The 25,812-nt window shown below is 43.9% G+C and overlaps 2 protein-coding genes and 1 long non-coding RNA gene across 8 annotated transcripts in view; 1 reads left to right on the top strand and 2 right to left on the bottom strand.

The window, feature by feature from the left end:
• The window catches only part of MCUB (mitochondrial calcium uniporter dominant negative subunit beta), a 39,178-nt gene extending 22,232 nt beyond the window's left edge, over positions 1–16,946 (bottom strand). The window contains exon 1 of one of the 4 annotated variants that reach the window (XM_080592148.1): positions 16,582–16,946. In XM_080592148.1, the coding sequence (XP_080448274.1) occupies positions 16,582–16,674 (93 nt within the window). In that variant the 5' untranslated portion in view covers positions 16,675–16,946. Of the gene's footprint in view, positions 1–1,377; positions 1,585–1,955; positions 1,980–16,581 lie in introns of those variants that run through there. The other 3 variants (XM_080592147.1, XM_080592146.1, XM_080592145.1) reach the window with 3 other exon arrangements.
• LOC308195174 lies at positions 16,732–24,573 on the top strand. The gene is made up of 2 exons (XR_013951311.1): positions 16,732–16,838; positions 17,175–24,573. It is a non-coding gene; the product is annotated as an uncharacterized lncRNA (long non-coding RNA).
• Positions 23,745–25,812, bottom strand: part of SEC24B (SEC24 homolog B, COPII coat complex component) — a 44,188-nt gene continuing 42,120 nt past the window's right edge. For all 3 annotated transcript variants that reach the window (XM_080592120.1, XM_080592121.1, XM_080592122.1), the window contains one exon: positions 23,745–25,329. In XM_080592120.1, the coding sequence (XP_080448246.1) occupies positions 25,215–25,329 (115 nt within the window). In that variant the 3' untranslated portion in view covers positions 23,745–25,214. The remainder of the gene's footprint in view (positions 25,330–25,812) is intronic.

Below are 25,812 nucleotides of genomic sequence, written 5' to 3' on the forward strand. Positions count from 1 at the left end.
AGATATTTATTCTTGCCAGACGCAGTTACGTATTGATGTTGTTTAAGTTGTGGTTGATGTGCTATGTTCGTTCCAGTATCATTATTAAAACACTAAATTCAACGGCATTAATTGCACAGCGCAAATCGCACACGCTTCTGATTTGGACACGTGAATCTGGGAGGGATTCAGGTTCATTTACCTAATTTGTAAGAGCAAACATTGACAAAACCATGAAGTACCTGATTCCTCTTAAGAACGTCCACATGATTTTTAATAGTTACTTTGCACACCTTTACACACACGTTTGTGTTTTCCTTACTGTTTAACCCTACAGGAGTGGAGCTCAGCAGGGCAGATGGGACCAGCACCACACTACCACGTGCCTCAATCTCACATCCAACGCCACTGCCACTGTGCCCGTGGCGACACCCCTCCCTGACTCCCAATTTGCCTTTTAATCACCCCTAAGATCTCGTCTGTACTTTACTATTACCATCTCAGTATTACAGCAATTAGGTACAGCCTGCATTTCTCCTGTGTCTGAGACATAAACAAAAATTAACTCCCAATTAAGGCGGCTTTGTTTGTTTGCAGACTCAAGATTTGACTACTGAGAGCAACCCAGAGCGGGCAGACCTTCCATAACAAGGATAAACAACGTTGCTGCAGGAGCTTCGTGGAGCAGAGAGGGACAGATCCAGCAGGAGAAGGACAGAAAGGGTTCGAGGAATCTCTGTTGGGAGGGCCGCTCTACAGCCCCAGTACTCCTGCAGCTTGCCCAGCCAGCCTTAGGTGCTCGAAAGCATTTCCTTGAATCTTGAAGAAGTCACCTACGGGAACCTGTATATCTTAAATCAGATCAGAAAAGAAAAACAGACGCAAAAAATAAGTAGAAGTCAAGTGTCCTCTGAAAGGAAAAAACAGCCTTTTTCCTAAAAGGAGAGTCTCTGACCTAGCTGACTACATACCAGTTTCTAGAAGGCTCAGACCAAATATCCAAAAGGCTCAAATGAAGATTTGCAGACACTGATTTAGAGGGCTGGGACATGCACAGATCCAGAAACTTAAGTAACACCCGAGCACAGCAAAGCCAACCACAACCTGCAAGCCACAGGGAACACCGACAGTGTGTTCCTTTCTCCCAAGATACATCTGATTCCTCAGAACCTGAGCTTTCTCCCCAAACACTCTACCTTTTGCTTCTTTCATTGGTTTTCATTTTATTCTACAAAGAACAGCACAGAACAAGCATTAACAGGACAGAAAGGGAAATTAAAGCCACTGCAATGGGACAAGAAAAGTATTCAGCAGCTTTTTTTGAGATGGACACTGCGTAGTGGCAGACAAAGACAACATCCTTGTCCTTCCTGCACAGAAGGGTGATGTCCTGCTCACAGATGTTTCGTATATTTCTCCAAGCTGTCCTCTTTCCAGTCTGCATTTTCTTTCATAACACAGCTTCACCTGGCTCCCAGCAAGACCGTTTCCACATCCCCTTCCTCTTCTCCCAAGAGTGCGAAAGGAAGAGCTTCCACACCGAGCCAAGCAGAAGAGTAAAACGGCACCGTTTCCTCTAACTTCCTCCATCTAAAAAGTTAATTTGTATGTAAGAACTCAGACAGGAAACAACCGACCTCAGCTGCTGGGTTTCTACTTCCACAGCAGCGGTGTGTATTTAACCTACACAACCGTTCCCATGACAGTGCCCTTGGAAAACAAAACCAGTAAGTTTCAACCACCGGCCTGCAGACACTGCGGCCGGGCAGCTACGCTGTACAAACTCCTCCACTGCTGCATGCTTTTACAGCCCGTGTAGTTAGGCAGCGATCTGCTTCCTCCTCCTTACTTTGCAAGGAAAATCAGCCAGGCTTCCACTGAAACAGGAGTCAGATGACAAGCCTGGACGCTTCAAAATCTTCGAAAAACGCAAATGAGAGACAGAATTTTTATTAGAGGCATTTATCTGCACTCACAGTTTGCATCCTCAGGAGGAAACAGGACGAACGCTCGGTGTCTTCGTGCCTCCTGGTGTTTCACCGTCAGCTGCTGGGTGCTCAGGCACAGCTATCAGACAGCTCATCCCCGCACCCAACGGCTGTCGGGCCTCAACCACAAAGCACCGAGTCTGCCAAAAGCCTTTTTTTTAAATGTTTTTGTAAAAGATGAATGGTTAGAGGCAGGAAACATGTTTTTAATCTTTAGAGCACTTAGAGATAATTTGATTAGAAGTCTCTTCTCAGTCTAATTGAGCATCTCTGTCTCTGATCCTCAGACAACCGCTGCAGGCAGGGAAGTACAACTACCTACTTCATCCAAATTAGGAGAAAACAAACAGCACCGCAGCTGGAATGACTTACCAAAGGTAACACACAAAGCTTGTGGTGGAGCAAAGAACAAAACCTGTGTGCCATGTCTGCAGCATCTATGAAACAGCACGCACCATGTGCTTCCTTATTCCAGCACCTAAGCTTCATCCCAACAGAGAAAAATACTAACAACTGACATAAACATTACATTTTGAACCGTCCATCTGTCTTCATTTTAAATCTATTATATATATATATAAAAATAAATCTGCATAATTGTGTTGATTCAATTCTGTTTTGATCAAAGCACCTTGTTTTTGTGTGTGTGTGTTTGCTTGTGGTGCTGTCCAATTTGCTGTGTGCGTAGCAGATCACATGTCCAGAAGAATGCACAGCACCAAAACCACAAAAGGCAGCTCCTTTCTATTTTCTGTGCTTCTACCTCTCATGCTTGTGAGATTTATGAACCCCTGTATTCACTGCTTAGGCCAGTTATGTCTATTTAATCCTTACATGATTCCTAACAAATTAATCTCTGCAGCTTCTAACCATTTACACTGCCTGTGAGTTCCCTTCAATCATCATTATCTTTATGGTACTAGGAAGCTTGAAAGCAAATTTACTATTTCAGGTACTGCCGTATGAGTGCTCTTATTCCCTTGTCCCCTGAAACAATTCCTCCTCCACACACAACCCAAAAGGACACTGGTCTTTCCCAGCACCCCAGCACATTCACGTGGTGTCCTCATTATTAAAACCTTTTGTTCAGGGGTGAAAGTGCTGTGACAACACCAAAACAAGCTGGCAAACCCACGGCCATGCCTGCAAAAGCAGTTAATGAAGAGGAGAGAAGCCCTTGCCTGGTCTCTGCACTCACTGATGTAACACTAACACAAACCACCATTGGGAGAGTGGGCTTAAAAACTCTTTTGCAAACAGCAAGCTAAAGAGGACTTGCTGTTTAATTTAAGCAGCAAAATCCGACCCCATTAAACCACTACACTCGTGTCCACTTTACCAGCCACCCCAATACAGCCAGCTCCCATCCTCACGTTCACAGGAGTGAGCTCCAAGGCAGCAAACTCTCTCACACTGTGCTTCACCAACTGTACAGCTCAAGCAGAAACTTTGTTTTCTGGAGACTCTCAACAAATATTCAATATATTCCGCTTTCTTTCTTTCTTTCTTTTTTTTTTTTTTAAAGGAACCAGACATTAATTGTCCTTGCTGAAGAAGCAGGGCCCTTTGCAACCATTTCCCCAGAGAAATGTGATCTCTGCATGGTTTATTACCTTATGATGCTGACGGGTGAAGAAAAATGAGACTAAGAGCAGTCCGCCGCAGGTAAATAATTAACCACCGGAATAATGTCAACCTATTTCTCAGCTTCATTCTCCTTAACTATACTTTGGCATCATGCTTTGATCTTCACCACAGGGCTGAAGCTGGTGGCATATCTTATTCAACAACGCAGGTGTATTCTCCCGACTGGATGCAAACAGATCCTGCCAGAAGACTAAAACAGTGTTTAATCCAACGTGAACTTCAGTCGCTCCTCCTGTCTGTTCAGATAAGGAATCACCTGGATGTTCGTTTGTTCTACTCGTGTTGCTTCAGGAGCTTCGGCTCCCCACGTCAGGAAAAAAACTTGCTCTTTTTGCGAGCTGAGAGGGAGAACAATTCTTATTCTTCAAAATTATTTGGAGGAGACAGAGGGGTGACATTTTGCAGCTACGGATCAGCTGTTCCCCGGACGGATATAGACCAGGGCAGGAAAGGACAGACATGGAAAAAGTCATCCAACTCCAGGCCCCTGGGGCCATGGGCTAAGGCCGGCAGTAAGCACAGAGCAGCCCAGATTTTTGCACCTCCCAGAGGATGCCAACCGAGTCCTGAGTCCCGGCAGTACCCGGAGCACCGCACAGCAGGGATTACAGCACCTGCCCTTCTCCTCCCTCGGGGCACTCGGAAGAGGGAGAGGCTGGAGTTAAAGTTGTCACTTCGCCCTCTTCATTTTCTCTTCCCTTCTGGCTCGTGTCTCTTAAAATCACACTTGCAGCAGCAAGAGCGGTTGCATCTCCCCAGAAAAACAGATTGCACCGAATCCTCTGAAGCTCTGTTGTTTGAGGGACAGCACACCTGGCTTCCACCGAGTCAGCGTGCTTACCTCTGCTCAGCAAAGGGAACGGCAGCGTGACAGCACCGCGCGTGGCAAGCCGCTCACCTGGACTTACAGCATCACCGGAGAGACGCGATCGCTGGCCTGCAGGCTCAGCATTTCATTAGGCCTTGCCTCAATGCAATTAAGATCTTAATGATTTTTTTTTTTAATGTTTTCACATTAGGTCTGCTAAGGCATTGTCAGCAGCAGGAAGGGCTTATTGATATAGATAGCAACAGGCAACTTCTCAATAGGCAGGGGCTGTACCTACGTATGGCAGCCAGTTAGCTACTACAGCATACATCAGATCAAATTAAGTTTTTTAAAAAGTTAACTATTCTTGCTCTGATAACTGTCATTCTACAGTTGCAACCAGAACATGAAGCAAAAAATCCTGAGTAAAATCAGTAAATGACAGAGCTCATACCTGGAAAAAGTTTAAAACAAAGCTCGAGACTCCGTTTTCCATTGCAACCTGGGCAAAACAGGTACTTCATCTACTTCATTGGCACCAAAAGAAACCGACTTTCCTTCAGTTTTGAAGAAACTCTGATCTTGTGCCAGAAAAAAGCAGTTGACAAAACTCTAAAGTTTGGTGCTGAAACTTATTCTCTTCTGAGACAACACCTCCTGCATTCAGCCAAGTCAATCTTTAACTCAGGCCCACACATCTGACCAAGGTAAAAAACAGAATTCCAGTCCCAGAACGCAAATCAGACCCATCAGCTACACTGTATTTTGTGTAGAAAATAAGTACCTAATGTTTTTGAAAAATTGTGACATTATAAAAACACACACAAAATACTCAAGGACTGCTTGCTGTCAAGTGACTGAACATGGACACTGAGAGCACCATGCATTGCTAGAAAGAAGGAAAATGTTCTCCATGCCCTATAACCGACTGTGGTTAAGGGAATTATTAATTTTACCTCATGAACTCGATACTCTGACAAAAAGCCACGTGAAAAAGCCATGGAGAAAATGGCATCACCTGTGCTCTCAGATGGTCTGCTGCTTTGCTGTGATGAAGACAGATGCTGAAGTTGAGCAAAGTTCCCCACAAATACACAGTAAAAGGATTCTTGTAAATCTCTCAAGTGAGAAAATCTGCATCTTCTTGAGAATACAGAGCCTTGAGGAAGCTGCAGTAGCTTACACCAAACACCCCTCTGACTTGAGAGAGTTTTCCTGGAGTGCTGAAGAACATCTGAATTTTTCAAGGCTGGCTTACTAACAGTCTAGCAAATGAGGAAAAAAGTATCTAATTAGCAACAAGTGAGTAATACAGACACATAACTGTGTTTACAATGTGCCATCATGGAAGAAAAACACAAGGGAAAGAGCAGTCACAATCTCTTCGACACCAACATATTTTGCTGCAATCTGCTTTTGTAGCATGCCAGCTCCACGAGTGAGCATTTGAAATGGATTCATGAACGTACTGAAAAACCTCTTCTATCACTTGTTCTGCGGGTCTGCAGAGCACAAGAGGCCGATCAGTCTCTGTACTTGTTTTCCCCATATCTGTGTTTTACTTCCACTTAGAATCACACAATTGAAGTTCAGTTCAAAATCTGCCTTCTTCCCTATCTACTTGTTGCAGCCGGAGTCTCTGAAGCAACCTGCCAACTACTCACATTTAAGCAGAGGCATCAAGGCTACAAAACAGTAATTTAAACTCAAAGGGATGGCCTGAACAGCTCTGCACTTAGGAGGGGATATAAAGACCACAGAGAACATGTTGTAGGGAGCAGAGCACAGTGCTACAAGCCAGGACCCATGCAGACAAACTGCTCGCTAAATACTGAGAGTTTGGGCTAAACACAGTGGTCCAGCACTTTTGTTCTTTCACCTTCACCTTTGAATAAGCATTTTTGTTCAACATTTCCCTCCCTCTGAGTAAGTGCTGCTGGGGTTCAACCATATTTTCCCGAACTTGAGTTTTTCCTGCCCATCTGACAGCTGCCACAAAATCCCGTGTATTTTTCGTAACGCTCAGCTCCTCGAGTCACAGGACTACACAGCAGGCTCGCTCACTGATACCGAGCTTCCTCCAAACCCTAGAAACTATTAGGAAAACCATAAAAGCCAAGAGCAGTACCTAAGGGCTTGAATTCTAAGTGTTACACAGCATCCCAAACGATCAGCATATGAATGATCAACATGAACCTTTTCGTTCAGGCTGTTAATAACTTCTGATAGCATCTACCTTATTATGTTGCTTCGTGCAGTTACCTGCTGTACTACAGTTAGGAATAGTCCCAACTTAAAAGAAAACTTTTGTTATACACAAAGAAAACTACTAACTACTGATAGTTAATGCCAAGCAAGACAAACCACGCTTGTGGTGGAGGGCATGGTTACAAGATCTTACATCCCAACGACCCCAGGCTGTATTTGTACTCGAATGCCAGCACAAATACACTTAGCACAGGCTGGAACAGGGACTCCCCAAAGGCCATTACATCCCCGTTAAGCAGAAAAATAGCACGGCCACTGCAGAAGGCAAGGCAACCACCACGCAAGAAAGCAAGCTGATGTGCACGCTGCATTAGGAAATGCTGAGGAATGGCTCTGCTGTGAGGGCTTGCCCAGATCAAAGTCCCATCAGGGTGTGAACTATAGCAGAATATTCTCAATTTACACTTTCACTGCCACAACGAAGAGCTTGGGGTTAGGATTCAAGGAGCACACGTGGCTTAACAGCTGCAATTCACTCACAGGGCCAGGGCTACCTCACGTCCCTTTACATTACTTTAGCTCGGTCCCATTTCCAGGGTGCTCGCAGTGACAGGGCACTGCAGGACCAAGCCCGAAAGCGCACAGCTCTGGACTGTGATCTTTGGAGCACGCCTGGTTTTACTACACCAACAAGACTGCAGCCACCGAGCGCACACCTTTGGCTGCTGACTAAAGCACGCAGACCTAAATATGAACTGTGCTTTCATACGCTGCAGCGTGTCAGACTTTATGGCTTCGAACACAGGTTGTTCTCATTTAAAGTGACCATAAAAAGGAATAGCAGAGAGCACTCTCACAACTAACAGATTACAACGAGAAAAGAAGCGATGGAACTCTCATTGCAGAAATTTAGCTGTCTGCATACTGAACTGGGCCTAGCTCCAACTTTGGAGGAGGAAAATAAATAAATAGTATTACCTGTCTCATAAGAAACTACTTTTCCTTGAGAGCAGCCAGCTGAGAAACCGTACCGGTCAGACTGACTGCAGGTAAAGGATACTGCCGTGGTGCCAGTGCCTGGGCGTACATCCTGGCAGGAATCTTTCCTCGAGATTTTTATCACACTTCTCTCAGCTCACAGGAGTTTTAAGTCATTCTGCAGCGCGTCACCTCCCAGCTCAACCGAGGGCAAAGCCCCAGGAGCCCACCCGTTCTGAACCTTTACAGACTCCTTGTGCTGCACCTTTAGCAGGGCTTCCGCTTTGGATATTAAAGGGGGAACACTACAGCTTCCAAAACGTCTCCAAACCAAGGCGCAAGCTGCCAAAATGTATGCCACGAGTACGGGCACCGTGATGCCTGGACAGCTTGGGATTCATTTAAAAACAGCCTTGGAGAATGCACAAACAAGAATCCAGGATACAACCAGCAGCATAAAAGGCTAAGCAGGAAGGCGTGAACTAAAATAAAGCTCACGCCTAACACAGGTACCACGTGGGGTTTAATCCCGGGGTTCGGTTACCTCGCACAAAAGTTCCTCACGAAGGATCCCTGATGCTTGATTCAGTTCCTCCTGTCAAACATGTGGCCGAGGCAGATGAGATGCACTTACTCTTGGTTCTGGCAGCAGAAGAAAACAGATTGCTCAAGATCACAAGCTGCTGCGCCTCAGTCCCCTCCCAGCCCAGATTTAGCAGACTTCCTGCTTTTAGTTAAAAATATTAGTGGGAGTCGTGCTCTGAAAGGCCAGTATTAGTGACAGAGCTGGTGAAGTCATCTCCCTCAGCTCCAACAGTTGACGAGCCTGGGGTGAACTTTAAAAAACGATACTGTCTTTTAAGAAGCTGGCGAATGAACGATGGTGAACGATGCCCTGTTGCCTTTATCTGGAGTTTTAACGTTCTGAAAAGCTGCAGGGAGAGGGGCAGAAAGGGGCCAATAAATTGAAGCTGAGCCACTGGGAAGCTAAGACAAACTCATAACCTTGTCATTTCACGGGCAGTCAGCCTACTCAACCACGTCAGTTATACAAACCAGATGCACAGCTCTTACAGTGTAGCGGAGAAAGATGACTGCTTCGAGTTTCACCTATTTTATCGATGTTAACAGCGTTAAGCATTTACTTGAGCCACCGGTCAAGACTCTTGACCAGCAGTGCCCAGTTGATTCAGCATTACTATCCTTGGGCACAGCACTTCAGGACAGCCAGATCGTAACTTCAGTTCCTCACGTAGCATTTATTGCACTACTGGTGCAGTAAACTAACACATTCAGGCATTACATTTGTATTACAGGTGTGTTTCATCCACCAGGTTGTTATTTTTGTAACCGTGTTTTCCTTTCACTGTTTGCAATCTCTCCCTTCACCTTCACCTTCTTTCCTTCTTCTGGGCAAGGCAGAAACAGGATCTGCAGAAAAGGAAACTGAGCTACCCCGTGGTTACACAGTGGCTTCGTCATCTTCTACAATTTTTCAGACGGTTTAATCCATCTTCGCTTATTGCAATTAACTTAAAATTTGTCCATTCACAAACACGCCTATTCAACCACGTGCACCAGGCTAAGCCAAAACCTCTGCCCCACTTCTGGGCAAAGAAAACCTTCAGCACCCAGCCTGGCGACTGACCCCACTGCACCGGCAGAACACCACCAACTCTCCCTCTGCCCCGCAGCTGCAGCCTTCAGCCGCAAGCTCGGGTTTGTGCCAGGTTTGCTCTGCGGGCCAGGAAAGCTGCCACGGCCACGCTCCACGGGAGAGGCCAGACGTGGAGCAAAGCACCTCAGGGGCTGGGCACCTTCATACCTGTAACTTAAGCCCTGACATACGGGCGAGGGAAATGTTTTACTCGAAAAGCAAAAAACCAAGCAAACAAAATCTGCCTTCCACAGCTCACACCGCGGGATATGGTGGTGCTCTGCGGGTTCAAGAAGCAAGGGAAGGACATCAAGTAACAGGCTGCATGAGAAGGTACCGAGAATGAGGCAGGTCTTAGAAACAAAAAAAAAAAACCTTGCAGAAACCATGGCAACATTGTTCTGCGAACACTGTGGCACCGCAGGCCACCCAGAACAGGTAGGTGAGCGTGCCCCCCACGGAGAACAACCCGCAGTAGAGCAGTCTGACCAAACTGATTTCCTGATGACACATAACATTTGATTTGCCAGGGAGAAGAGTAATGTGATTTCTCCCCCACTCAGGCAAATACGTTTACAGACGCTTTTGTGATCTCCAAATCAACCTCATGGACTCTCGCTCTACTCTGAAGCGACAACAGGGAGATACTGGGAGGATGAAATCGCTACCTGCATTGCAAACTAACAACACGTTTCATTTACGCAGACAACTTATTCCCTCTCCATCTGACTAGGACGTGAAGACTGAAGTCATTTTTATCTAAACTGACCAGACAGTAAATGTGAAGATAATTGCTTCGAAATTGTTTCTCTGAAGGAAAAAAGAGTAAATTATGATCTTGCCTGCGCATAATGTACTCAATGTTTCTGCCCTTTTGAAGATGCACTGACTGTGCTCATCATGATAAACACCACTCTTAAAAGCCTAAGTTTCCTGTTTTCACAGTGAACAACTTTTTCTGGTTTCAGTCTGGGGAAGGACTAAAGGTTTCCTCAGCAGCAGCAGAGGCTGTGCCCTCCGGCCATCGCCACACAAGCCCAAAGCTGTTTATCCACGTTTACCCAGCCTGCTGACATTTGCCACGTCCTCACAGAGCATGAGACTGCTCCTCCCCAAGCCAGCATGGTAAAGAATTGGTTTATGGACCAAAAAAAGTTTAATCTTCAGCAGGCAAGCAGCCAGCCACGTCCACTTTTAACTCCCATTGCTGCCTTCAGCTATAGTGTTACAGCAAATACTGCCACTCTAACGTGAGGGATTTACTTTGCTAGTGATGGATCTGACCTTCCAGAGCCTAAATCCACACTTTCCCAACGCTTGGGGATCGTGGAGTTTGGGTCAAGCATTCCCTGTATTCCCATCTATCCTCACAGCGATCGGACTACAAAGGCCTCGTAAAGCGGCTCAGTTACAAGCGGTGCCCGGCGGTACGTTTACAGGGCACGCTGCAGGAATTAAGGAAGAGCTGGTCTGGCAAAGACAAAGTGCATCGGGGACAGCATGCAATACCTGCACTGGATGCAATTTCAGGATGAGCCAGGACACATGGGTCAGCCGAGGACGGAAAAGGTCAGAGCACGTAACTGGCAGGCCTGAAAACCGTCCTCTTCCTCGCCTCCCTGCGCAAGTTCACAGAACAAAGAGCTCAAATTAATCGTTCCCTGGGCTCGTCGCTTCAGCCCGGGACACGGTGAGCAACTGTAAGCAAGGCAGAACTGATCTCACCAAAACGCCACCTCTTCCCCTTGAAAACCTCACCACCGAGTTCTTTACCAACATCCTGGCAGAAGACAAGGCACACGGAGAACCTGTCTCTCCTTTCACCTTTCTGGAAAAGAGCAAAAGAGAAGTAAGCAACCCAGGGCAACAGCTAGTGCTAGATGCCCTTAACAGAGACCTCTCATAATCGACGCCGTATTCCAACGAGGCCCAGAAGTGACAGCGACCCTCCTCCAGACTCAAAGAGCTTGCTGTCTTCTCACCCAGCTGCAACAACCTTCCTGCCGACGAGCACCTCAAGGTGCTCACCTTTGCTGCTGATGTGCAAGCATGCTGCCAGGGTAAAAAGAGATTCTGGAGAAAGTGAGCCCAGCAAAGCCCGGCTGTCCCATTAATTCCCCTTTATCTCATTTCCCTTCATGGGGAAGGGACACGGGGGTGAATCAAGATTTGAGTGCTTAACTAGATGTCGAGAACAGGTGTACCGTTTGCTTCCACTCCAATGCCATAAACTTCAGAAATAATTCAGAAGGTCAAGTCCTCAACACAAAGAAACAAAACAAAACCAAAACAGCCAAACAAAAAACTATCAATCCCTTTCCTTCCTCTCCCACCCTTTCAGAAATTAAGATATTACAAGCTCTGGAACAGGCTCTCGATTTTTGACCTTTAAGCTTTAAAACAAGATTAAAAAACCACAAAAAAGCACCAAAAGCAAAACAAGCACTATTACAAGAGACTAATACTCTTAAAACACACACAACTTTTGTAAACAGCTTTAAGTACTCGGTGCTTTAGCAATGATTTATGGTAAACCTTCAGAGCACCCAAGACATTTGCAGAGCAATTTTCTCAGACATCCTCCAGAGGTCTAGTATCAGGTTTTTTTCCAGGTACAGAAAAACCTGATAGCAAAGCCTTGCTCAGAGCGCTAGAAGGAACAGCACTGGACTCGGATGTTCCTCACCCCGTAAGGGATAAGAATTCACACAAGCTTCCAGCACTGCTGGGATTATGGCAGCACCCACTCCAGAAAAAGTCGCAGCACCCTTTTCTGTCCTCTACCTTACAACCACAGCATGCCCGATACAGGTACCATTTTGTGGTATGACCATTCCTCAGCCTTGCAGAAGGTGCTTTTTGTTTTCTCTCCGAGGAACAGCCATAGTCACACAAACGTCAAACACGCATATCTACTGACACTCAGAATAAGCAGAAAACTGGTCTAATATTCCATGCAAAGAGAGCTCCTTCGATCTAAACATTCAAATTTGTTGCTTTTCTGCCACCTACCCTGTCGGAAAAAGCCCCCACCAATTTCAGGGAGTCAGACGGTCGATGCCAGTTTCAAACGCTGAGTGAAGCCGGTTATGAGAAATTCCCTAAACCTCAAAGCAAACGGGTGCTTTGCTGGGAATTACACCTACAGACGTTTGATAATTACACCGGCACCTGCGAGTATCTCACAGCCCACTCACTTTCTGCAGACTCTACACTGGAGAGAGAAGCTACACAGAAGAGCTGTATATACATGAGCATACACATACAAAGGATGATGAATTTCCATGATACATACATACCTCCCTACATACCTGCTATACATATATCTCATATTTATCAGTTCACACGTGTGAGCTTTCTTCCATAAACAATTCAGTGGGGTGTGTGTTCTCATAGATGTCCTCCAGCACAAGCACACGGCTTCTGATTAGAAAGCAAGGTTTGGATCACGACGCCAACTTTTGTTGTTGAAAGGGAAGGAAAGACAGGGGAAGATACGCCCAGCGGCCACAAATTATTTCCAGTCTTGGCTTCAACTACACCTCAATTTCCAAAGGGCCTGCGTAGGCTGCAAATACACAGCGGGGACTTCAACCACATTTAAGTGAAATACTCAGCTGCACAGCACAGTCAAGATAATCCACTCTGGTAGCTGCCTGTGATGTCCCGGCGTGGCTGCCTTGGCAGAGTATCTTACAGATCCCAACTGAGCAAAAGGGAAGGGGTAAAAGGAAAAACACAGGGAAAAGAGGAAAGACACATTTAAATTATCCTGTGGCTGTCTGGACACATCTAGGGCGTTACTCCCAATGCTGCCTAAAACCTAAGGACAAACTGGAAATGTTTAATGCTAGAAGTATGACGGTAATTTGGGGGTAAACAAGAACAACTAAAAGTTACTAAAAGGAAGAACAGGAAAATATTAGACCCAGTCTGAAGAATGGGGCAGTCAACAAACTTATCAGCTGAAAGCATTAAAAGAAACATTTTTGACGGATACGGATGGCACTGGGAACTGACAAAACAAGAATAAAAAGCTCCCTGGTCTGCTTTTTGCAGATAATCAAGAACAATGGCTCTCCAACTGTCTGCAGTTTGCCACTAGGAAGAAATTTTTCCTCAGCAACAAGCATAGACGATATCCTAACTCGGGAAGAAAGCAAATGCCCAACATTTCTCACAGAAGCATTTGCGAGTTGATCTTGCCAGCTGACACACAATCCTTCCCCGTGTCTCCACACTGCAGATGCATGATTTTAGAGCTTCACACCTAAAAGCGGAATGCTTTCTGAATTAACCGCGTTAAATATAACTAATGCTTTGAAAATGGAAGTTTTTCTCATTTCACTTCCCTCCTCCTCACGCATACTTGCTCAAAACACGCCTTGCCCTTTGCCCTTTGCAGGAGATGCTGTCACCATATTACGCAGTATCTCCATACAGCACAGAAACAGTTTTTGCCAGAGGGGACCGTGCAACTGCAAGTGAACCTGGTTTTAAGCCAAGAGAAACTGCCTAGCACAGGCTGCATCCTCCACAGCTGCAGAACATCCCCGGCGCTGTAGGCAGCCTGCTGCAGACCCCCACGGCACGAACTAAACTGTGAGCCTCATGTATATGAATGGCCATAAAAAGCAACACAATTTTAGTTTCTCTGCAGTGCTGAATCTAACTAGATCATCTTAAAAAGAGAAAATAAATAAATAAATCAGCCCCTGCAACGTTGTCTGGCTCGAACAGTTCATGAAGAGACAAGGAAAAATGGCAATTTTCAGCTCGATCCTGGTTAACACATCCATTCTCCGTCGTGACATGGTGAGAGGAACTTTTCCTTGCTGAGGGCCGTGGAGTCACCACGTTTCTCTGAGCACAGCACGAACAGCGGGAGTTAAAACCTGCAAGCCAAGTAGGAAGCGAAATAGCTGGCAACCCCTGGGTTTCACCACATACCAAATAACTGCAGCATTACAAATCTGGGATTCTACCAAAACGAATCGCATCCTTCTGGGAATAATATTATGGGTAGTAATAACGAGGTCTGTCCAAAGAACACAACAACACGCCGCACTTAGCTGGAAAAACTACGTGCCTGTATAAATACTGAACACTTCTCAGAAAGATAAAAGAGCCGTGTACACAAATCAAATCACGCAACTGAAAATTCAACTTTATAAAATTAAGTGGAATTTGCATAAACATTGCTCTGAAAGCAGAGCAGCTAATCAAAGGAGGTGTGGATTTTGGTTAAATGCTGAGCTGAGAAGATGACAATGGAGGATCCCGCTCTTTAGGACAGGAACCCCTGCTTTTACAGAAAAATTACAGCAAATCTGGGTCTCTAAAGTGGTTCGTTTGTCCCCAGGGCAGCTTATTTATTAGTCAAAACCAGAGCACACAAATACGCCGTGTACTTACGCACCTGCTTGTCGGCACGGTACCAGCTGCGCACCCATCTCTGCAGCACGTGACGGCTAACCCTGTGAGCAGCATCACCTCCAGCTTTGCAAATGGAAACCCCCAGCTGGTGCCACCAGCAGGTATCTGGGCAAACCGATCCCCATTATGGCGCATGATCCCTGTTATGGATCACGGGGCCACAGACAGCACCGGCACACACTGAGGGCGAAGGCAACAAGCAACCAAGCTCTGCTCTCCCGAGCTGACCACAAGAGCTCCAGCCTTTCCTTCCAGAGATGGAGGCAAAACACTTCTTCAACTGAATGATTACGACAAACAGAAGAACTAGCAACGCACACGAGCAAATACAACCCCCCAGAAAATGAAAGAAAAAGCAGATGGGGAAAAATATCAAATAGTCACACCAGCGTTTGCACTGGACAAGATGTACATGATCTGACGTTCTGCTCGACATCAACATCTAAAGAGCTAAACAAGCACAGTAACATTTTTCCATTAGCTTGAAATTACAACTACAGGCCATTAATTTAATTTTTATACTAACAAATATTTTAACTGCCTTAACTGTTCTGCCGAGACGTATTCACAAATTTGAAAGGCACCCAAAGATGAAAACAGGAAGGGGCAAAATCAGTAAACATGCTTCATCATCTGTCGTGCTAACGGCTCTGTAGAAAAGTTGGAACTCTGGACTGCACATATAAAAAGCATTCTATATTAATACATTCCCAACACTTCTACTTTAGAAATGAACAAGATCTCCTATTTAACATTTTTTCCAAATTTTTAAGAGTTTTCCTCGACATTACAACACCCCTCTCCCTAGCCTAGAAAAGCATAAGAATTTAATTCCTGGATCACGTCGCTGTCATGTTCCATCCCAGCAAGCCACAGAGCTGTTCGTTTTTCTGCTCCTTCCTATAATGGCAGGAGTGCCAAATCAAGAGCTTTTCCTCCTCCTCTTCCTCTCCTTTTTGGTCCATCTTCTTGAGCTTTCAGCCTTATTTTGGAGCCTTCGAAAAGCATGAAGCTTGCCTGCAAAGCGGTACCCCGGCGAAGTCAGAGGTGATGAACTGACTACGTAATGCCAGAGTGTGCTGAACGGCAGTGTAAATGCCCTCTCTGAGAGCGAAGATGTTTTAGCACTCTGTGTTTGAACCGTAGAAGATGAAGGAGGCTACGCCAGTATTTATTTTAATTTCCTTCCTTAAGTGTCCTCATAACCCACATGTGCCAAACCAGAGAGCAGCCATTCAGATTAGCGGAGCAGGGGCAAATTAACACTATGGGATCACGCAGACGGGTTTCTGAGCAGGGTTTGTGGCTCGAGCTCTCAGCAAGAAGCCAGCAGCTCGCTCAGGAGCACGATGTGACCCTTCGGCGGGTCCCAGGGCTCGCACAAGCCAGCCCAGTGCATGTCCTTCTGCCACTGGGCCCTGGGGCTTCCTTCTCGTGAACACAACAGGGACAGCGTCGCGCTGCATTTATTTTTTATTATTATCGCAGCCACGTCTTCAAGCGCATTGAGGATGGCTGCTACTAAAAACAGTAACCAAGGGTTAAACCACTCTGGGAACGCAACCACACGGGCCTTCCGCACCTCCTGGACGCTCCGAAGTCGCAGCAAACTTTTATTTTCCTCACCCTCCCCAACCTGCTGGGGCTGTCCAAGCCCAGCGGACCCACAGCCCCGAGCCCTTCGCACAGACAACTTCCACAACAACGCCTCGCCAGGACCGGGCAGCGCCGCTCCAACCAAGCAGCCACCACCGGCTCGACCCTCCCCGGGCCCCCCCCAGCGCCCCAAATCCCCCGTCCGAGCCCCTCAGGGCCGGGGGGAGGCAGGCGAGAGGCGGGGGAAGCCCAGCCCGTGCCCGCCGCCCACCCGCCTCACTCACCTGAGGCGCGGGCAGGGGCGGGAAGCCCCCCGCCAGCAGCCGGCCACGCCGCTCGCCCGGCAGCCAGCCGCTCCGCACCGCCCGCCCCAGCATCGCCCCAGCCTTCCTCCTCCTCCTCTTCCTCCTCCTCCTCCTCTTCTTCTTCTTCCAGCGCCGCCGTGGGCCAGCCCGAGCGCTGGGCGTTGCCGCCGGGGCTGGGCGGCGGTGGGGCTCGGCGTCCTTCCCCTTCCCGCCCGCCGCCGGGGAGGAAGAGGAGGGTGGGTAGCTCCCTGTGGGTAGGGCCGGCTGCCCCTCGCCGTGAAAACGGTGGACAGGGCTGAGGGAGCTCGTACCCCAACCCCCGCACCTCCTGGAGGTGGGGTTCTGTACTGTTCAGTCCCCACAGCGCCTGTTTTTGAGGCGCAGGGGGGTCGCTGCCCTCTGTGTTTCGGCGGGATAAACGCGCTCGGCTGTCACAGCACTGAGCGGCCAAACGCAAAAGCGAGCCCTGCCGAAGTTCATTATTTCCAAGAGAGCTCTATTTTACAGGAAATTGTTGGCAGTTATTTGTTCCACATCAGCATCTCTCACATCTCTTATCGCCACAAACGCAGCTGTTCGTGTTCAGTGCAAACCACCGAAGCGGTGAAACCCAGGGAAGTGTTGGATTTGCCTGTTTTCTCTGCTCTTCGTAGCGTCCCTCCACACCAGCGCTGCATACAACAACACACAGCTTTGCCCTGCGCTGACAGAAGGGTCTTGAAGAAACTGGGCTGCTGCAGCCCTGAAGAGTTTGTCTGTGGAGCGTGGAAAAACTCTATGACTGCTTGGACACCTGATGGCTCCAGGGGCTAAATAAGCCCCCACTTCGTTCATTTCCCCAGCTCTGGAAGGGAAATGTGAATGTTAGCCTTTTCGGGGCACTAGGAAATAAACCGTGTGTCTTTTCCATTGGCCAAGAGAGCCAACAGAACACTTTACCAGCTGGGGCTTGTGTCACTACCACGTTTAAAACGATGACTTTGCCTCTTCAAAAAACCTACCCTCTGTTTACATTTCTCACCTTTCAGATTGCTTTGTGAGGTAACTTCTGCTTTGTTCTCCAAGCAAGGCCTGTTTTGCATCTTTCAATTTCCTCCATTAAATATTATCTGTTGGCTGTAACTTCGATTTTCTCATACCTCATAAAGGTATCTGCACAATACTTCTAAACTACCACATATCATTAACACTTGACAAGGATAGGTCTACGTAAATATCATCCTTGTATTTCTCTGTTCACACACAAACATTATACGTATAAAAAAAAAGTGAAACATCACTAGTCACAGATACCATAAAATGGGTATAAAATGGGGTGAATGGCAAAGGTGCTTTAGCACAACCACTAAAACAGGGTCTGGACCTGCAGGCTATTCAAGTGGGGGTCAGCTTTTAGGATGAAAGTAAATATAGCGGAATGGAATAAAGTTAGGTGATGCACCTCCCAAAAAAACAAATCCTAGTGCTTGTCCCCGAGCCATTACTGAATAGCCTGAATTTTCCACATTGTCACAGGGATGAAACCTGGACTCCTATGTTTTCGTGAAGAGGGGAGCATATAACACCCTTTTGCTCCTTTCTGGGCATGGTAACAAGACCATGGCTATTTGGTGCAAAGACAGTTGTTTTTTTTTCTTCCCCCCCCCACCAGGGAGAATTATGTTCCCTCCCAGTGCACAGAGAGCAAAGATCTCTTCAAAGCACAGAAGAGCAGCTCGTTGCAACATGTCAGCTTACTAATCCTCCTGCTCTAGGAGAGGAGCAAGGTGAGACACCTCCCCAGCTCACCCAGGACAGACTAAAGCTCTGTATTTTTTAGGGAGCGGTGTGTCACGCAGGTAGGATTCCCAAACCAGGCTGCCGGAAGGCATGCTGCCACAGGGGAAGAGACCTGGACTTTTATTACAGAGAGAAATTCTTACTCCAGGAATAGGAAGTGCTTCAACTGGGCGGAGGGAGGATCATAAATTATGCTCTTACTACTGAGTTGCCAGGCTGTCCAAACAGCAGGGGAGCACTTCGCTGAGGCCTGAGTCATGCCTGTGAGGAGCTTGTCTCATCTGGTCATTGCTCTTCCCTCCCTCTACTGAAGCCTTGTACTGTGCCTCGGTGGTTCCTTGGGCTTTTGTGCGTGCTTTCTGTCTTGTAAATTAATTTCTGCTGAACTGGAAGCATGAATTCTTATTAACAATTTCGGTACAATTTCAGTGGCTGAAATTTCAGCCCCTTATGCAGCAGGCACTAACACTGGCAATGGTCTTTTTGGGGTAGGAGTTATCCCTCCCTTTGACATTATCCTTCATGGAAGTCCTAACTCTTGCTCCACTGAGTCCCGCAGGCCTGGCCTAGTCCCTTCCCACCACACACACACACTTTCTGCAAGGTTTTACTTTTTATTTTTTGAATAAAGCAAGTCCTAAACTCCAAAAGTATTGCTTTAGGGAGAAGCCAAAACATTGTTCCTGCTACCTAAGAAACCACCATTGAGGAGGGAAGATAGTTCACTTTTTGTTTTTAAACTTCTACCAGAAGCCATATAACAACTTATTTTTTTATAACACACACTGATTAAAAGACCGAGGTAGCACTGTTCAAAGTTCACCGAACAACACATGAGGATGAAAAAGAATAGAATAGGGGAAAGGGCAGTGATATCCCATCTTTATGTAAATCACTTCATGGATCTGAGGAACACCATCAAAAATTTAAACACGAAAAAGTGAAAGCCCAAGAAAAGCAAATTAACAAGAGGACAAGATACCAGTGCATCAAAGGCAGGCTGGCACAGAGCAGTCGGGCATCTCCAGGTGCCCCCAGCTCACAACACAGGAATCTACACAGAGCAGACGACACAGAGCAGGGAGCACGGTCCTGCTCGTGGCTTCTCCTAAGCTCTGCTCCGGACAACAAAGGCAGCACATTCAGGTGCACAAGAGCCAAGGAGCAGAGAAGAACCCTTAACTATAGACAGTCCGGACACATTTAGTTTTTTGTTTGCTTCAGCTTCAGTTTTTAGTACCATTTTGTATTCATAAAAGCTAGGGTTTACAGTAGGTCAAACTTTTTGAAAGCACGGTATCTAGAAAAGTTAGTAACAAATGACCGTATATTCCTAGATGTTATTTTACCCCTCAGTGATTTTCTAACACAAAAATAAATCTTTTTTTTTTTGTAAAAAAATCTTTTTCAAACAATTGATAAGAATGACATTTTCAATGGCTAGTAGATTACTAAAATGGTAAATCATCACCAACTCTTCCTAATGCTTGAGCATTTTTGTGACAGCAAACTTCACTCAAGAAACTCTCAAAGCCTCAGTGTCTCACAAGGGGGGCTTCCTACATGTGGCAAAAAGATAAAACACAAGAAAAAAATATTACACTACTTTATTGCCCAACAGAGAAAAAAAAATCAACTTCTTTCCTACCGGAAACAGTCAAAAATATATATAATTTTTGATCTGGTGCTTTTCTTTTAATGATTACACAATTTGAAATCTGTATTTGCTGATGGCTCTGGGGTGGTGTTCTCTTGACAGTTGAAAATCAAATACCCAGTACTTTTAGAAAATATACAACAGAAATCAGAAAGGTAAATTGGTACAAGAGAAACAATACTAAAACTCATTTCTTTTTTTTTTTTTTTTTTTTTACAAGTTTTGAAATGTTTCCAGAAGTTTTGCCACCTCCCCTCTCCAGTTTATCTCTTACAGAAGCATGCAGCCACTCAATCTTGTGCATGATTGCTATTCCTAATTAGGCATCTCCAATAAAAGTTATCACTTCTGCTAAAGATCTTCAGAAGAAAATTAAAAAAAAATAGGTGAAGTATTTAATGCTTTTTGTTGTTGTTGTTGTTATTAAAATTGTAAAGGAAAGACAAAGGCCCTGCAAGCAGATAACCTGTAATCGGTCAGACTTCAGGATTGGAGTAAAAATTGAAGAATCATTGATAACGTGTTTGTTTGAATTTTCATTGCTCTTGTAACAATCTCTTGTATGCAGCACTACCCATGTGAGAATTCGCTTGCGACACTCAACCCCACAGGATGCCTTTGGAATTTGCTGTGCAAATGAATCATCAGTAATTTGCAAGGTCTCTCCTCTCAAGAGACCTCAAATTCCAGTTACTTGCAGTAGTAGCAGCCAAACTTTCCAGACTCCTGCATTTGACTACAACAATGTCAATCGAATTAAAGGCAAGCAAGGCTGCTCTGTTTTTAATTCTAGGGAACTGGCAGATAAATACATCAATAAATCATCACAGTCTCTCTCTCCACTTGCATTTAAAATTCCCAGTACCAATGTACCAAAAAAAAAAAAAAGGAAGAAAAAGTGTTACACTAAATCTCAGAATTACCTGGGTCCAGCAGGCTTTTAGTTGGAACTTAACCTTTGTAATTCTGCAAAAGTGATTATATTCTACCTCATTTATGAAAACCTGAAACATGATACCATATGTAGACCCCACTTTTTTTTTTAAACAATACATCAAAAAACTAACACATTAAAACCTGAAGAACTGCACTTAAAGAAAAAGTCACTCCAGTATTTCTTGACATAGAAACTGATATACTTGAGGTATTCAATAAATTCTTTTTTTCTTGAACAAAATCTACACCATGCATCAGCTGGGAGACTTGAAACAATTGTTTGAGTTCTGGTGTGTTGTTTGAGGTATTTATTAAAACACTGGAGCCTGCTAATGCCCAGTATCTGTACCTTCACTGCTTGCTCCCAGCGTGAGAGAACAGACCTACAAGGTCCTGCGCTCATGACCTCTTTCAGGGACTAGGCAATCTTTTGTGCAACAGCGCAGCTTTTGCACAGGGAATGAAACCACAGGTAAGTCTGTTAGAAATTGAGCATGAGGAAGAAGATGGCTTCTCTAAACTAGGCTGGCTGCTGCCACTCCTCAAAAATTCAGGATAGGCTTCAGCATAAACTCATTTTACTTGAAATCAGCTCTCGGCTCATGCACTGCTCACACCATGCAAGTACCACCACGGGGAGGTCTCTGGCCGCTATGCCGTACATTTCCAGTTTCTTCTACCCGTATCTGTAAAGAACTTTCTTGGATGAGCAGCAGGAACGCAAATCAATGACCTATGCTATTAATTAAAAAAAAAAAAAAAAGGCCACTTCTCCTCCTCCAGAATAAAGAATTTGGTAAAGAGAATTTTCTATGTGAGCAAGACAAAGATTGCCAGTGAGAGCCTCAGGCCTCCAAACCTCCTCCTTGTTTCAGTCACTCACTGAAACTGGCCACCAAGCTTTTGCAGGATTACATCCTGTCCAAGATCAGAAGACAGCACCGAGACAAAATATGGTCAAAAATTTTACTCAAGATCGTGCAAGTCCTTTATACATGAGTTAACACCAGCTACTGAAATCAATGACTGAGGTTATAAGTACACCCTAAAAAATCCAGGTCTGTCCCACTATCTTGGAAAGTTTTTTTTTTTTTTTTAAATAGAGTTCTTGAAATGTATTTGGGGTCAAAAAAGTAATACTTCATATTTGAAATTACTAAAGAGCTCTTGACTGTCAGGATGACTAACAGTTGATTTTGGCTTGTTAAAACAAACACCACCACTAATGACTGAAAAACATCTTGTCAGTATCTGACAAAATGTACAGAAAGCCGAAGTCAACTGCGCCCACTCATCTTTTTTTTCCAGAGATATGAAGCTCTACATCAAAATTAACGAATAGGCTTATTTCTGATGTGTGTGAAAGTTTAATACAAAATTATGTTTACTACTAATTCTCCAGGAGCTACATTACATGTCTTTACTATTAAGAGCCTCCTGGACTGTAATTTCTCCATCAGTAATTCACATATTCCTTTGATGTTAAAAGATGTAAACGATGCTGCTTTTAGAACTAAGAAATGGAAAGGGATGCCAGCTGTATTTAAAATATAGAGAATTTGAATCAATTCCCCAAAAGACTTACTTAGCCAGGGCTGGTATATCTTTCCCCTAGCTAATTCTGAACTTCTCATGAAACAGGCGTGATTCATATGACACAGAGTTGAAAGCTTTTTGGGAAAAAAAAAAATGAATCCCTAAAACAGTAAGAGATCCTCTTGGGACAGTTCAACACTTGAAAAAGATACAAAAGCTTACCTCTTATCTCCTCACCAAAATATTATCCAGTGGGCAAAAGTCTTTCAAGTTTCACAGTGTGTCTTCATGGGGATTCATTTTTTGGCATGCACCTTCAGTACAGTGATTTGATCCAAGCCACTGTAAGTACAGCCATCTTTCAGACGCTACTCCCATACCTACAGATACTTTGTTGTTCAAAACACTACAATCAAAGTGCTAAATCCACAGATGTTTTGATTCAAAATACTTCTATGGGATTGTCGTCTTAAATTTGAAAACAACGATCAGTCAGGAAGCGTATGTGCTCCACTAACTAATTTTAAAAACTCACAACAACAAAAACCCTAGATTCTGTGCTGTGTTAGGATTTTACTGAACAAATAGCTCTTGCTGTACTTGTTATAATTTTTATATACAAAAAATGATAGAAGAATAAAGCCTTAAATAATGGTTTTACAGAACACGTTGCAATTAATCATGGAATAGGATGTTCCTAGGTATTCAATACCAAGCTCACAAGTCATGGGGCACTTAAATTGTAACATGCTCTTCTCATCTTTGCAATTACAAATAATTTTTGAGATGCCCCAGTCTTCAGCAGTGTGTAGCTTTCACCCACTGTGAAGCCATCTATGAACAAGAATATCAATACCGAAATCCTGGTGGTCTGATTTAGGGACAACATTCAACATCACCTCAGACATTTATTACATGATAATTTACTAAATGGAAAAAAAACTCTCAAGTAATTTCTTCTAGGTAAGTTTCTTTTAGGTAACTTAAAAACATTTAGTTAAGGACAACACAAACATAAATTATATTTTCCCCAAACAATGAGTTGATGCTAACATGAAGAGTAACATCGCTTGAACAATTTAACTAGGGTAACTTTTTTAAAGCATTTGCAAACCATAGCTATAACATTTTTTCTCAACTATTCAAGTTCCGTTTTCAGGGGATACGGCAGTTACGCAACATGTTAACATTCTCAAGACTACTGTAAAATAAAATGTAATCATACTAATTATTATTTACTTTTTCGTATTTAATCATTTTAGTTATATTTCATCAAACGAACAAAAAGTACTATGTATGAGTGACTATACTTTGTGAATTATTTCTAATGTGTCACTAAAAAAAACTGAAACAAAACCATCCCAATTTCACAACAAAGTTTCAAAATATGAGCTAAATCCATCTGAAACTTCACAATTAAGTTACCAAAACATTAGCAAGAACAAGGTTTTGGAAAGATGTAAGAATGTGACTATGTGACTGCATTTTGAAATTTGGTGTTTTAAAGCCTTTACTTCCCTTGTTGCAAGCTAATTCATTTTTACACCCCTCCTCACCTTTTTTTCCCCCTTTAGATCACAGCAGAAATCATATCGTCAAGTTAGATTGAGTGATTACCCATGCTTACTCTAAACAGCAGACAAAAGTTACAGAAAACCTGGACCAAGACTACAGCAGTTTACAAAACGTAAAACAAGGTTAGCAGATATGTCTTCTTTAGGATAATATATAAGGAGGGTTTTAGGAACTTTAACTATTGTATTGTATCGATAGCTCATTTCAGAGAGTGCAACGTTTTTTCCTCCCTTCCAGAGGTCTGCAAAATAAAGTGGTAAACATGTTCTCTTCAATATATAGTTCAGTTGCAGAAAGATAGTATTTGCATAAATATCAAAACACATGATAAAGCAAAATATTTTTAATTAGTAAGCCAATCATAAATAAATCCACCTAAAAATTAAACAGAACAAGAAGCTGTGTTCCTTCTACATGGATTTTTTTTAAGCATGTTTTAATAGTCAACTTCACTGTCTAGCTTGGGACTGAAACAATTCATCATTGAGCACTCAACAATTCAGCACACTGAGCTAAGTCTTTTTTTTAGTTACATTTTTACATTTTCTTTACAAATGTAATACTTATGTACATTATATATTTTATTTCTACAATTCATTTACTTTAGTGAAATTCTACAACTTTCAAAGGGAATTCGCTGAAGTCTTTACTAAATATGAATCGTTCCTTTTAAGAAGAAATTCATATAAACAGCCAACATACAGCACTGCCCTTTGACATCTCTGTTAAGAATTTGAATCTTGAAGGCCTACCATAATAAACGTAAGAAAAAAAGGCTTTACCTAATTGTACATTTCATTAAGAAATATCATCCCACATAGCTACATAGAATCACCAGCTTGCAATAAACAGAGCACCATACCGCTGCACTACTGGAAACGTGGATAAACCAATTTAAAGTTTACTACTGAAAACAGCTTCATCACTCCTAGCACTTTTAGACTGAAGTAAATCTGCAAAACTCTTCTGGAGATGTATACATCTCCTCCTTTAGCTGTAAAGTTTCCAAACCAGTGCCGACTACTGTATATTGTGAAGAACAAACATCCACTTTTGTAACTTTCCATATACTTCTCTCAGCCAAAGCTTCTATCTGGAGTCAGGATTTTTCTTCTAGTTTACTCCTTGCTCATTTACAAATCTGCTGTTGAATATGAAGTAAGAATTCATAATAAGAGAAAGCTGCTTCTGTCCGATCTTCAATTAAATGCTGAAAAAACTCTGTCTTGGCAGGATTTTCATCTCTGAAAGAATAGATAGAGGAACATATTTTAGTCATTTAGCAAGAGATACACTGTAAATTCAAGCAGAGACATAAATTCTAATGAATTGCTTATCGTGTTTTGAAGTCTAGATTCAGCCCCAAGATAGTATAGTACAAATAACCCAGAGTTAAGAAAAAAAGCCCCTGGAGTCTTTGATCACTATCAAACAGCAGCATCTTTTTAACAAGCATAACATGGGAGAAAGGTAGGTGAAATAGCGCTTAAAGTATCTTGTAGAAACACAAGAACAGAAGCATAAAAATGATCTAGTGTTTAGATGTACACAATTATGCTGATGGCAATGAATTCTGAAAGCGTTATATTAATCCCGATAAAGATTAAACCCAGAAAAAATTACATCTGTGTATACAGAATTTGAATGTTTTTTCTTCCTTTTTTCCTCATTTGACAACAGAATTTACAGATCTCCATTGCAAAGGGGTTTTAGATAACAACACTCTA

This window comes from Anser brachyrhynchus, assembly GCF_964034855.1.
Source record: "Anser brachyrhynchus genome assembly, chromosome: 4".
NCBI classification, from domain to species: domain Eukaryota; kingdom Metazoa; phylum Chordata; class Aves; order Anseriformes; family Anatidae; genus Anser; species Anser brachyrhynchus.